The sequence below is a fragment of the Anguilla anguilla genome, chromosome 6 (assembly GCF_013347855.1).
Source record: "Anguilla anguilla isolate fAngAng1 chromosome 6, fAngAng1.pri, whole genome shotgun sequence".
NCBI classification, from domain to species: Eukaryota; Metazoa; Chordata; class Actinopteri; order Anguilliformes; family Anguillidae; genus Anguilla; species Anguilla anguilla.
The window spans coordinates 32,975,048-32,988,803 of NC_049206.1; the positions used below are offsets into that span (position 1 = coordinate 32,975,048).

The 13,756-nt window shown below is 40.4% G+C and overlaps 1 protein-coding gene across 2 annotated transcripts in view; it reads right to left on the reverse strand.

The window, feature by feature from the left end:
- ahctf1 (AT hook containing transcription factor 1) overlaps positions 1-13,756 on the reverse strand; it is a 224,807-nt gene that overhangs the window by 59,341 nt on the left and 151,710 nt on the right. For both annotated transcript variants that reach the window (XM_035422269.1, XM_035422270.1), the window contains 3 exons: positions 8,269-8,370; positions 5,601-5,796; positions 5,034-5,234 (listed from right to left, as the gene is read on the reverse strand). In XM_035422269.1, coding sequence (XP_035278160.1) covers positions 5,034-5,234; positions 5,601-5,796; positions 8,269-8,370 — 499 coding nt within the window. The remainder of the gene's footprint in view (positions 1-5,033; positions 5,235-5,600; positions 5,797-8,268; positions 8,371-13,756) is intronic.

Here is a 13,756-nt window from a genome sequence, read left to right on the forward strand (position 1 = left end):
TCATTTGGTTTTTGGTGTTTGACAAACTGGAGCTAGCAAGCCTTTTCAAGCTAGCACTGTTGGTGCCTCTTTCTAAAGCATTTAGCTAAACATTATTCCCATTAGAAATACAAAAACTTTTTTCCCAAATCCTCTAGCACTATTGCTCTATACCTGGTGTAATCGTGGCCTTAAAAAAATAAAATAAATAAACTGGCTTTGGCTTCGCACCAGTGCATTGTGTAATCAATATTAATCAAGAGTATTTCTCTGTATTTTCACCAAATACTGACTTAAATTGATTTTCTTTTGCAGAGTTCTCTACATTTGGTGCAACAGCTCAAATGGAAACTACAGCACAAGATCAGAATAAAGGTAGTTATGGATATTATATGGAAACAGCTCTTTGCTCATTGACTGTTTGTCATTGTCAAAACACAATTACAATTTTAGCCTGCTGCGTACGTAATTTATTTTTCTAACTTGGTCCAATTTCATATCCTTTCAGCTCCCACACATGGCCTTATGACTGTTGTCCCAGTGAAGAACCCGAGGTCCAGCCTTCCCCACTCAAGACATGCCAGAGACAAGAGTGACTGTATAACAGTGGTGTCAAACTCGTTTCCATGGAGGGCCGTGTGTATGCAGGTTTTCATTCCAGCCTCAGATCTTGATTATATAATTAGTTAAATTATTTGCTGAATTAGGGATGCAGGTTTGTGCACAATGGTGACCCGACGTCTATGGTGACCCGCATTGTCTAAATAAAAATTTTCTTATATTCTGTGCTTCAATGCAGTTAAATGCATATGGCTGAATGAGTAATTGGACTCAATTAAGGCAGCATTAATTGGTTGGAATGAAAACCTGCATACACACGGCCCTCCATGGCAACGAGTTTGACACCACTGCTGTATAAGTTACAATGCGTTTGTATTTGAATGGTAAAGGCCCGCAATGTGTCCCTTTCTTGGACCAAAATAAACATTTGGACAAATGTCAATGTTGTCGTTTTAGATAATTGTACAAATGTCAAGTAGCTAAGAGTACAACTTGCCTGTGCTTACTTGTGTGGCAAACTGTCTTAAATGTTATTCTAAGAAGCATTTAAAATGTCTAAAAAGTAGGGCTGTCGATCGATTAAAATATTTAATTGCGATTAATCGCGTGATTGTCCATAGTTAATCCCGATTAATCGCACATTTTTTATCTGTTCTAAATGTACCTAAAGGGATATTTTTCAAGTGTTTAATACTCTTATCAACATGGGAGTGGACAAATATGCTTGCTTTATGCAAATTTATGTTTATTTATTATTGGAAATCAATTAATAACCCAAAACAATGACAAATATTGTCTAGAAATCCTCAAAGGTACTGCATTTAGCATAACAACATATGCTCAAATCATAACATGGCAAACTCAAGCCCAACAGGCAACAACAGATGGGCATATTGACCTGCTAAATTTAACACTACTTAGTAAAATGAGTACTCACACAATGTAGTGTGTCCAACTTTACGCTTATAAAGGTTCACTAAAACATCCTGTTTTAAGCATGAACACAAAACGAAAACGATGGACCTCAATGCATCGCAACAACAGACACATTGTACAACAGGTACATTGGGTCAGCTAAATTTTCCATTACTCAAAGATCATTCCCTTGATCCCTCGCACTTCTAAAGCAAATCACACAACGTAATTGTGTCCAACCTCACATGGGGAAAATAAAGGCTCACAAAAACATCCCCTTCTACTATGTGGGATCAAAACAGGATGATACAAAATAAAACAAACAATAAATAAAGTGAGCAGGAAACAGTGGAAAGGGAGTACAATATAGAACTAGGACTCGAACTAGGATATTGCAGTTAGGTTATACTTCCATTTCTTTTGATACAAGTTAGGCTGTACTTCTATTTCTTTGCACCTAGCCAGTTGCTTAAACAGACAAGCCTGTTTACATTGTCGGACGACAGGGCAGCTCCCTTCTTCTGAACAATATGCCCAGACAATGAAATACTGCGTTCGCGCTGTTTTACTCAGGAAAACATGGATTCCAACAGAAAACGCTGCTTTATTTTATTGTTAAGGAGCATATTAAATGAGTAAATAGAGTGAAACCGCGAAACTAGTTAGGCTGCAGTAGTACTGAAATGTAAATATGGTATCACTGTCAGCCGTTTCGTTATATCATTATTATCATATAGCATTTATTTCTGAGCAAAATAATGTTTTCTAGCTAAGCTGGCTAGCGAGAAAAGTTGTTGTTAACTTTTAAATTTCACATATTGCTATAATGAATGGGAATGGGATGCATGAAAAGCCTAAATACACCATTTTTCTTTCTTACAACAAACTACAAATGCCGCCATTTATCTTAATGTGACGTCACCAATCCGGAAGTCGGAGCTCAGAAATGATGCTTGAATTTCCGGCCTATAATTCAGAGTTCTACGACCGTTCAGTTGCTTATTTCACAAGTCGGACCTCGTTTTTTACTAGTTCCGAGTTGTCTTGAACGCAGCATAAGGGACGGGCAAACGTTCATCATAACAGAACGTGCGTTAAAAAAATCTGTGGCTTTAAAACAAATTTGCGCCCTACTAAATTTAACGCGTTAACTTTGACAGCCCTACTAAAAAGCCTTACATTTAACTTGCTAATGCCTGCAGACATCCTACTATAATATGTGGGGGATCCTAACTGAAATGTAGTTCACCGCTTGAAAAAGACAAAAATACTCAAAACTGATATAATGTTGAAATCATTGGTCTATGGTTATTACTGTCCTGAAACTACAACAATGCAAGACAATGTATATTTTATTGACAAGCAGTTTTGGGTGTTTTAATTTAGTTCTTGTGCACTTTAATCTGTTGACATATCAAGAAATTGTAATTATGGTAATGCCGTCATTTTATCAGAAAAATACTAGGGAGGAGGTAGTCATGATATTCTGTCAATATGCTGCAGTTGATGCTTATGATGGTGGTGGAAGAGATCATGGTGATGAGGAGGTAATGTTAACACATTACTACGGTTGCAGGTCAGGCACTCTTCATAGTAAGAATAACTTTTAGGATAGCGCTTCCGATTTTGCTTGTGTTGAAAGTTCTGCGATGGAAACACCGATAGATTTACCCTAGCCACATCTGTCAAAAATGTAAACAAGTAATCCAGTTTTCAAGAAAGGGAAAAATTTTATGACAGTGTCACAAAGATACCTCAATTGAACTAACGTTAGTATCTAACGTGGCTTGGTAGCTAAACAAAGTTAAGCTGTGTTCACACGTCTTTTTCTGATGAAAACCACTGGTCAAAGCGTTTTTTCATATACATATTTTTTTAAAAACCCTGTTCCAAAATATAGTTGAGAGCGCCTAAGCCCTCTGAAAACCTAGGGAAAACCCTGTATGCAGACACACAAACACACACACACACAAGCGTATGTGAGCAGGCAGTGCGCCCTACAATAACAGTAGACCTGACTCTCACCTTAGCATGGTGGAAAAAACTGCTGGTAATAAACTATTACAATAATTTAATACCCTTTAACACTACTGCTGTTTCTTTTATGCGAACTTTTTCAATAAACAATTGATAAAGCGTGCGCTAAGCTTCCACTCCTGTGCAATGTGAAAGTAACTGGGTACGCAGCTGAATAGCTAAGCCATAATTTCAGCTAGAAGAAAGTCAAACTATGTTTGAAATCCATGTAAATGAGCTTGAAGAACATGAAACTGTGAGGTTACTGTAACGTATATATACAATTTCCAAGCAGGGGTAAAAGTCACAATGGGTAGATCATAAAGAGGGTCAAGTTTGTTAGGTAGTAGCTTGCCTTTTGGTCATTTACTCGGCAATGGAATGTCTAATTGATTTTTTTCTTTTTCTTTTTTCTTTTATTTTTTTTTTTTTACAGTTTTTGTAAGGTAGGAAGTTGCTTTTTCAGAAAAACAGCACTTCCGCATTTGAATTCTACTTAGTGTATGTACATAGAAATGCACATTTTCAAATGCTCTTGAAAATGCTCAACAGAAATAGCACAATGAATTTTTCTAGGCTATGTAACAAAGAGCACATTGATTGCTTGGGGCTCAGAGGGGTTTTTAAAAATATCAGTACCGCTATTGTAATATTATTTGTAATATAAGGTTGTTTGACTTGTGGACAGTTATTGGGTAAGAAAATACCATAATCATCAACCTGGGACATCAATTTCCGCTATGTATGGAGGAAAAAAGGTGAGGCTTTTAATCTGAAGAACACCATCCCAACTGTGAAGCATGGGCGTGGCAACATCATGTTGTGGGGGTGTTTCGCAGGAAAAGGAACTGTGCACTTCAGAAAATAGATGGCATCATGATGAAGGAGGATTATCTAGAAATACTACAGCGACACCTCAATACATCAGCTAGACAGTTAAAACTTGGTCGCAACTGGGTCTTCCAGCAGGACAATGATCCTAAGCATACCTCCAAAGTTGTAACGAAATGGCTTAAAGGCAACAAAGTGAAAGTATTGGAGTGGCCATCACAAAGCCGACCTGAATCCCATAGAAAGTTTGTGGACTGAACTGAAAAACTGAGTTATACCAGTTCTGGAAGGAGGAATGGGCATAAATTCTGGTATTGAGAGAAGCTTGTGGAAGGCTGCACCAAGTTTTTGATTCAAGTTAATCAATTAAAAGGCAATGCCACCAAATACTAACAAAGTGTATGTAAACTTTCGACCCACTGAAAATCTGATATAGTACATAAAAGCTGAAATAAATCTCTCAGTTATTATTTTGGAATTACCTCTCATGGAAATAAAGTAGATACCCTAATTGACTTAATACAGGAAATGTTTGAATATCTTTAGCCTAGGTGTATGTAAACTTTTGGCCTCAACTATATTGTCTCAGTTGAAAGGTGGTATATGGAGGTTAGACACAGCATATTTCACAATCAGGAAGGAGCTTGAAGCAGTGTCTGTGGTGGAATAATTTGTAGTATTCTCAATCTGAAAAAGGCAAAGCCTAAACCAAACTGGAGCCATGACAATACCCCATTGCTCCAGGGGTCCTTGTTCTTGCTTTCCTCGATGAAGGTGATGCGACTCTCTTTGGGGCGGGGTGGCGGGGTGGCGGAGCGGCCAAGGGATGCCGAGGGGGAGCCCACTGGGGTTGGGCGCAAGCTGCTCCGAAGGATGGACTGTGGGGTGAAGACTGGGAACACAGGGCCTGTGACAGCCAGAGCCCGTGCCCTCTAATGGTGGGGAGAGATGTTGCAGAAAGCCCATGTTCTGATAAAGAAGCACCTTTACCTTAAGAATACAATCCTCTGCTCCCATATTCATAAAACCAACTAATTTGCTAGAAAACAGACTAATAATATTAAGGCTTCCGCATCCATTTGGAGTTTATTAAATACGCACCATTTCACTTTACCAGTACAACCTAAGCTTATGCCATTATAGAGAAAAAAAAAAGTAAAAGTTAAAGTGAAAACTCTAACTACTTTTCAATATACTAAAATCAGTATAGCCTGCATTTAATTTGATCAAGGAGGAGAGAAGGGAGAGAAACCAACCAGATGAAAGGGGGTGACATACAGATTTTGCATTACACTAACCTTTACCACCGGTGGAGTCTGCAGCAGACTGAGCTCGGGGGCCTTAGCAGTACCCAGGAGGATACCGGGCTTCAGAGAGGAGGCGGGAACAGGACTGGGCAGTCTCTGTGTAATGACCTGGGTGGCTGGAGTCCTCTGAAGGCCAAGGCCCTCAGGGCTTGCCTCAGCAGATGTCTGCACCATCAGACCGAGAATCCTGTTTAGGGGAATAAAAACAAGACACCACTGGTCTATTTACTGCATAAATTTAATTGGCTACACAAACACTTGCATTCCCTACCCTGTGATTCCCAAAGACAATACCACCTACCCATTGAAATAATGGCTGAAAAATAACAAAATAAAATCCATACTTTGTCATGAAATGCATGAAAATGTTTTTCCATTCATTAAAACTTTCTTGTAATTTTCCATCCCATTTTGTAATTTGTGTTTTATGTTGGGTCCCACTTGGATAAGAGATTCCAATTTTAACAGGATCTACCTAAATAAATAAAGGTTAAATTAAAAATTTTAAATATAACTGCAAGCAGTGATGTTGAAGGCCAACGTGATGTTGAAGGCACCAAAGATGAGCCACAAAGCAATGACTGCAATTTGTATCTTTCTGAGATTTGTGGAATAATATAAATGACATTGTGTAACAATTTAGTTGCCTTCATACAACAGTTGTTTCTGGGATGCACTGCATGATGCAATTTGATATAGAGACAAGCAAGGTCCAATTGTTTATTCCTCCCAGCCTGGCAAATGCATACATAAGGTCCTATAATGCTGGAGCACCATCCCATTTGCCTCCCTGGAGCAAAATTGCCCCTTTGAGTTGCCGGTTTTTTCCCCCCACTGCCTGCTGCACCCCACCTTTGCCTTTCTGCTCGCCCTGTTCTTGCCCACAAGTGCTAATGTAAGCATGTTACTACATGAAAAATACTGTTTATAGCTATAATGAATGGGATATATATTATAACTGATATATAACTGATATATTCCCTGGGTTCACACAAGGTTGGCTATGCCAGGCGTACAACTTAAGGCACGCACAGCGAGTCTCTGGTGCTGAAACCAGCATGCACTTGTTTGTGTATGCACTGTAGCTCTAAATTGCATTTAGTTCAACTTATGACAATGGCGATTACTGAGAATAATTCCCTTCCCCAGGTTGGTTCAAGATAGAGAAGTGAAGTTATGATAGTGATGCTATGAATAATTCATTCAATAAAGCTCGGACACATTTATAATCAGGACCATAATATGAACTGCAGCCCAACAAAGCCCGATGGGAATTAAATCTTTTTTTTGTTTAATCATATATCCCGTATGGATGGTATATCTTTTCATGTTTACAAAAGGTGACCTGCATAGTTACAGTATATATTATATTGTTCTTTTGATGCAAGCCAAATGTCAGGGATGTTTTTACCTCTATTTTGTTCTTTATTCAAAAAACAAATTCAATCTGAAACAATTTGCAAGGTTACCACACCTGCCAAAAACATAATTTAGTTTATATTAAGGTTAGGGAATTGCACACTGGAGTATCTCCATAAGATAAGCTATTGTTTTTCAGCCAACTGTAATTGTAGCATCTTGTCCTTTGTCATGGACTGCAAACCTAATCCAAATATCATCCATACAAACTTTGGTGCATATTGGATATAAGGGTATGCAAGTATGCTATAGCCGTAACGATTTTTTCAATGATGCAATTTCATGTATCAGTTGCATGGGTGTACAATAAACTGGCAGCCATACTCTTCCCGAGGTTGGTTTAAGACAGAAGTGTGGATGGTATCATCATAATTTTAGCAGTTATAGCATATGATGCAGCTTTCCATGGAAATAAATGTTTTCCCAAGTTAACCAGTTCACACTTAAAAGACTAAATGATTCACCAGCAGTTATGAGATGTCAGAGCCAAACAAATATTGAAATGTCAGTATTGTTCTTTTGATGCAATGCAGGGGTCAGGAACATTTTTTTTTAACCTCAAAAAGCCCAAATTAGTTATTTAAATTTGTAAGACCAGCATACTTGTAGAACACATAATATGGCTATATGCTAAGGCTCAGGAACAGCACACCGCGGGGGGGGGGGGGGGGGGGGGGGGGGGGGGGGGGTGGTGCTGACAGAACTTTCCATTATTTTTCAGCCAAAATTATCTTAGTTAATATGTTGTCATAACTGCAAACCATATCCAAATATCATCCATACAAAATTGCATGTTTATTGGATGTAAGTGAACAGCTGCAATTTTGAAGTGCAACCGTAGTGTCACCAAGGGTGGTAGTACCTGGAAATGTGATACACATGATCTACATGGATCCATTTACAAGTAGAATATCAAATAAACAAATTGAAAAAATGAGAAGAACCAGATATGTATAACTGCTTGGTGGAAATGAAAACCTGCACCCACACTGGGCTTTCTGGATAAGACTGAGGACCCCTGCTGAAAAAAACTCTATTAAGGTGTTGGCTCTGTCAGGGGGCATATTCTTTCTGAAGAAATAAAAGACCAATATAATTAGATCTAGCATTAAGTGTTTTTCTGACTGGATTGCCTCTATTACAAGGGAGAGGTGGATTTTTCTCCTCAACACAAAACCTCCCCAAACCTCCTGTTAACTCTGTTAATAGTAAGTCTGCTCTGGTGATTTTAAAGTGTTACCTTGTCATCCTCTTTGAGGTCATTCTGACAGGAGTGCCTACAAAGGCTTCAGCCAGATCTGTAGAGGGATGGTGTGAACTGGTCAAAGGCAGTCCTGATGCTCTGGGGTTAAAGGAGAGATGCAAGACCAACGTTATGCAGGACACGAGAGCATGCAGCACTAACACCTGGTCTGCTGCAGCAGAGAAACAGGCTAACGACCCAGCCTTGCAATAAGCGGCTTGTAAAAATTGGTTTCCTCAAGACCATACCAGAAACTATGAAATTTAACACCAAGATGTGAAACTACATGGCTCAACCATATTCAAAAAGCTTGGATGAATGGACGTATAAATTGTGTCACAGTCCACAAACTTATGGCCTGTACAGTACACACATACAAACATACTTATGGACTGTACTGTACATACATACATGTACGGTCTGCCCAGTACGTTCCTTTTTGAGCATTATCCTTATTTCACACAGAACACTGGGATAGGATTAAGTGAATAAGCCCCCAATAGCTATCTGTCTCTTTTCAAATACTTATCAGTATTTAGACGACTGATTGACTCCAGACATTGTTTGACCACACTTGGCATATTAAGTGCAGTTCTGGGGACCATACTACTACTGATTCCAGGAAGAAAGATAAAAGCTATGTGGAAAGATTTCAATTTCTTAATCTCTTCAAGCTTAGTTAAAGCAGACTTAGGGATGATTCGATTTATGCTTTTAAATTCATAAAGGGGATTAAAGTGAACTACAAGAGATTCTTAAGGTTGACTTCTGTTAGGAGAACAATGGGACATAAATGGAAATTAGCAAAAGGTAAATTCTATTTAAATACAAATATACACACAAACACGGACACACATATGTGTGTGTGTGTATATATATATACACACACACACACACACACCGGCCATTTCATTAGGTACACCTGTTCGACTGCAAACTGCACCCGTTAACGCAAATATCTAATCAGCCAATCACGTGGTAGCAACTCAATGCATTTAGGCATGTAGACATGGTCAAGGCAATCTGCTGAAGCTCAAACCAAGCATCAGAATGGGGAAGAAAGGTGATTTAAGTGACTTAGAATGTGGCATGGTAGTTGGTGCCAGACAGGTTTGAGTATTTCATAAACTGCTCATCTACTGGGATTTTCACGCACAACCATCTCTAGGGTTTACAGAGAATGGTCCGAAAAGTGAAAATATCCAGTGAGCGGCAGTTCTCTGGGCGAAAATGCCTTCTTGATGGCAGAGGTCAGAGGAGAATGGCCAGACTGGTTCAAGCTGATAGAAAGGCAACAGTAACTCAAATAACCACTTGTTACAACCAAGGTATGCAGAAGAGCATCTCTGAATGCACACCACATCAAACCTTGAAGCAGATGGGCTACAGCAGTAGAAGACCACACCTTTTACCACATCTTTTCATTGGAAAAGTGGTCCTCACAGTGTGTCACCCTTCTCAACTTGGTTCCACACGGGAGAAGATTCCCAACAGACATGGCGACGAGGATGGGATAGGAAACATCTCCTGGTTGGATCAATGATAATCAACTTGAGGGTGAGTATTATTTTATTTACCATCCTCATTTAGGTGTTGGTTGTCCTTGAACCAAATAGTGGAGTGACTCCTATTTCTTTGATGAAGGAAGACTGTGAAAAGGGACGGTGTAGTGATTGAACCACTGACTGACTAAGTGGCACTGATATAGGGTGCCGGCATTATGATCTGCATGGGACGCATGAGCGTCATTTGGTAGATAGAGGGTGCCTTCCGGCATCAGATGCCTTCGGGTATCGTTTGAGGGTGCTCTCGAGCATCATTTGAGGGTGCTTTCGAGCATCATTTGAGGGTGCTTTCGAGCATCATTTGAGGGTGCTTGCGAGCGCCACATAGTTGTTGAACGTACGCAGACGCAGACGAAGCTGGGTACACGAAATAAACCAAGCGAGGACACAACTGGGAGAGTATCATCGTTTGGTCCATGAACTCCATGGTACTGCTAGGTACAATAAACTAACATGCAAGACCTGCTAAATAGCGAATCTTTTATACAGCTTAATTCCGACGTCCGGAATTGATATTTAGCTAGTAGCCTAATTATTGTTTCAGTACTCGTCCCATTACCCGGTACTGTCAAATCACGATGACGATAATAAAATCAAATCTTAGGAAATGAATCGCATCAGTAATTCATCTGACAGTTGCTTAGTAAACAGCGGACTGCTACATGGTCATTTAAACAACTTACGTGATTGGCCACTGCAGCGTGACGTCGGGTTGCGTTCCGGCAAAAGTTTATTCTGGTTCAATTTTCTTGCCGCAGGCCACTGCGTGTTTTTTCGGCACCCCATGCGGTCAACCACTGCCGCAGCCTAAATGCACTACCCCCATTCAAATGAATGGGAAGACTGACGTTTTTGCCGCACAACCCTGCAGCAAGCTGATCTGATGTGAATCCAGCCTAAGTGGTGGAGCAGCCGCAAGAATTGCAGGAAAAAAGAAAGCAGCAGCAATGTGTGTTGTGCTACGAAAGCACAATAGTGATATAGCAGAAACAAAAGTCAGAGTATGGTCAACACCTACCGGAGCTAACTAGAGAACTAACTGAGTGTCGCAATAAGCTAAAATGTCAGGAAGATTTAAAAAGTAAAGAGAAAGAAACAGAGATGTTTATCCAATCTCCCCCTACTTATCCACTTTTGTACCCCGAAATAGATGCCTTGCTGCAACAAAGAACCCCCCCCCCCTCCATGCCCCAACAGCCCCAAAAAGAAATCCCCCATTAGCGCCTGTGGCTATTGACACAATTCCTAATTCACAACCATGCGAGGGGAGACCCGCAACGGTTGCAGTGTTAAAACACACCTCTCTTAGTCCATCTGCGATCTATCATTTACGATCTATGGTTAAAGAGCTACCTGATTTGCAGAGACAGGACCCAAATTTAGCATTTTGGAGTAAGATGGGACACTACATGGCAGTAGGCAGTCTGCATGCTTTTGATGTTTATACTCTAACTAGAGCTAAATGTCCCGAAACAGTTTGGACAAGTCTAAATAAAAGCCACAAAAATTCAGCATGGGCTACAGTAAGGTTTGCGTCCACCCAAGCAATGAATAATGCTGTAGAAATGTTTAAGAAAGTTGTAATGCGAGCCCTTGGTATGGGATCTAATTTGTTCGCCGTGTTCTCTGCTAGGGAGGATAAGCCTTTTGATAGATACGTTGAAGAGAAATTTAAACTGTATTTAGCTTATGGTAATCCAGGAAAACCGAGTAGAGACAGTGGTGATTTTCTTACTGCTGTAATTTATAGTAGTCTTCCCATTTTTAGAAACAAGGCTGGAGAAATTGGCTATGCTCCGAGAGACTGCAGTGACCTATTGGCATGGGCTGCACGTTTAACCAAATGGCATAATAAAAATTTGAGGAAAAATTTAAACTAAAAATTACAGTGAGGGTTATTTAGTTATACCGCAAATGCACCTGTGGGGTGATCTGTGGGGTTACCGAGGGCAACCAAGGCCGTGTAAATACGCCAGAGATGGAGGAACTAGTATGTAACATTGGAGGGTTCAAGTATGTGCGAAAGATGGAAGTAAAAGACGGAAGTATTGAACAGAAGAGAAGGGTTTTGATGCAAGGTAGTATACTGCCTTTACTGCAGTACTGTGGGAGACGCTGAGGACCTTGCTCAAACACGGGAGGAAGTTAGGCACTGGAAAGCCAGTGAGATTTACAGGGAAATTGCAAGTAGGGAAGGGGGAGAGACATGTTTGAAAGTGCTCGTATGTGGAGAATTGAGGATGTAAGCATAAGGACTTTAAAATGACTTGTGACATTTGAGCTTGTGGGTGAATAGGAGACTCCTGACTAGTGCAGGAGCCCCCAATACAAAATGGAGGAGTGGTGAAAGGAACTAACTAAAGCCGCGTTTCCACCAAAAGTACCCGGGAACTTTTAGTCCCAGGAACTACTTTTCAAGGAACTAAAAGGTTCCTTCAGCCCATGGTTCGCCGCGTTTCCACCGCAGGAACTTTACCCCGGAACTAGGAACCTTTTGAGGAACTCAGTGCGTTTCCACCGCAGGAACTAGGGTCTAAATGTAGTTCCGGGGGCTTTATTTTACCCCCCAAAAAGTTCCTGCTCGGGGGGTAGTACTTTCCGAAAGTACAGGAACCTTTTGGGTGGAGCTTGCAGCGCTGAACATTTCTGATTGGTCGAGTACTCGCAGCATTTTTTTTTGCATGTTATAATTCCAAGACGTTGGCAGGCTATAACCAAAACTAGGCTACTGCGCCGCATAACATACAAGTTTGATTTCAAGTTATTATGAAAATAAATCGGTTAGCAGCTGCAGATTTTTAAAAATGGCGGTTGAAATAAAACACTGCATGTAGTCGACCAATCAGAAATTTTCAGCGCTTGCGCCCCACCCCAAAGGTTCCGGTACTTTTGAAAAGTACTACCCCCCGAGCAGGGACGTTTTTTGGGGGTAAAATAAAGTCCCCAGCTGAACTTAATTTAGACCCTAGTTCCTGCGGTGGAAACGCACTGAGTTCCTCAAAAGGTTCCTAGTTCCGGGATAAAGTTCCTGCGGTGGAAACGCGGCTTTAGTGGTGGTTGGGATGCCACCCCACCATCAATACAAAATGGTGGAATGATTGATGTTTTAACAATTCAGTTCCTTCCTGCATCTTAACCTCATCTGAACACACATTCCCACACTCACACTCTGACTTCCCACACTCACACACTGTAACTGCTTCCCATTGTTAGAGGCAAATGGCTACAAATAGAGTTCAATCACTGTTTGTAAGGATATGCAGGAAGTCTGTTGGAATGTATATTCCTTCCTGGGAACGTTTACGCATGGCAATAACCACACCTCTCAACAGTATACTTAAACCCTCACTTGTGACTGTCTTGTTGAGATTCCTATGGAACGCTTGTTGTGGCACCGTGGCGAGTCTCCCTTTGCGCATCGTATTAAAAATCTTTTCATTGGAAAGTGGTATATATATATATATGCATGCACATATACCCAGACAGGTAATAAAAGAAAAACCAACATGTCATTGTAAGGTATGGGGCCACCACAAGCTGCCAGAACAGCTTCAATGTGCATTGGCATAGATTCAGCACGTCTCCAGAACTCCGCAGGAGGGATGAAACACCGTTCTTCCAAAAGACATACCCATATTTGGTGTTCTGATTATGTTGGAGAAGAGCGTCTAAAACTTTGGTCCAAAATCTCCCACACAGTTGAGGCCAAAAGTTAACATACACCTAGGGTAAAGACATTCAAACTCAAATTTTCACAACTCCACACATTTCATGTTACCATACATTTCCTGTGTCGATTAGGGTATCTACTTTATTTTCATAAGAGGTAATTTCAATATAATCGATGAGATATTTATTTCAGCTTTTATGTACTATATCAGATTTTCAGTGGGTCAAAAGTTTACATACACTGTCTTAGT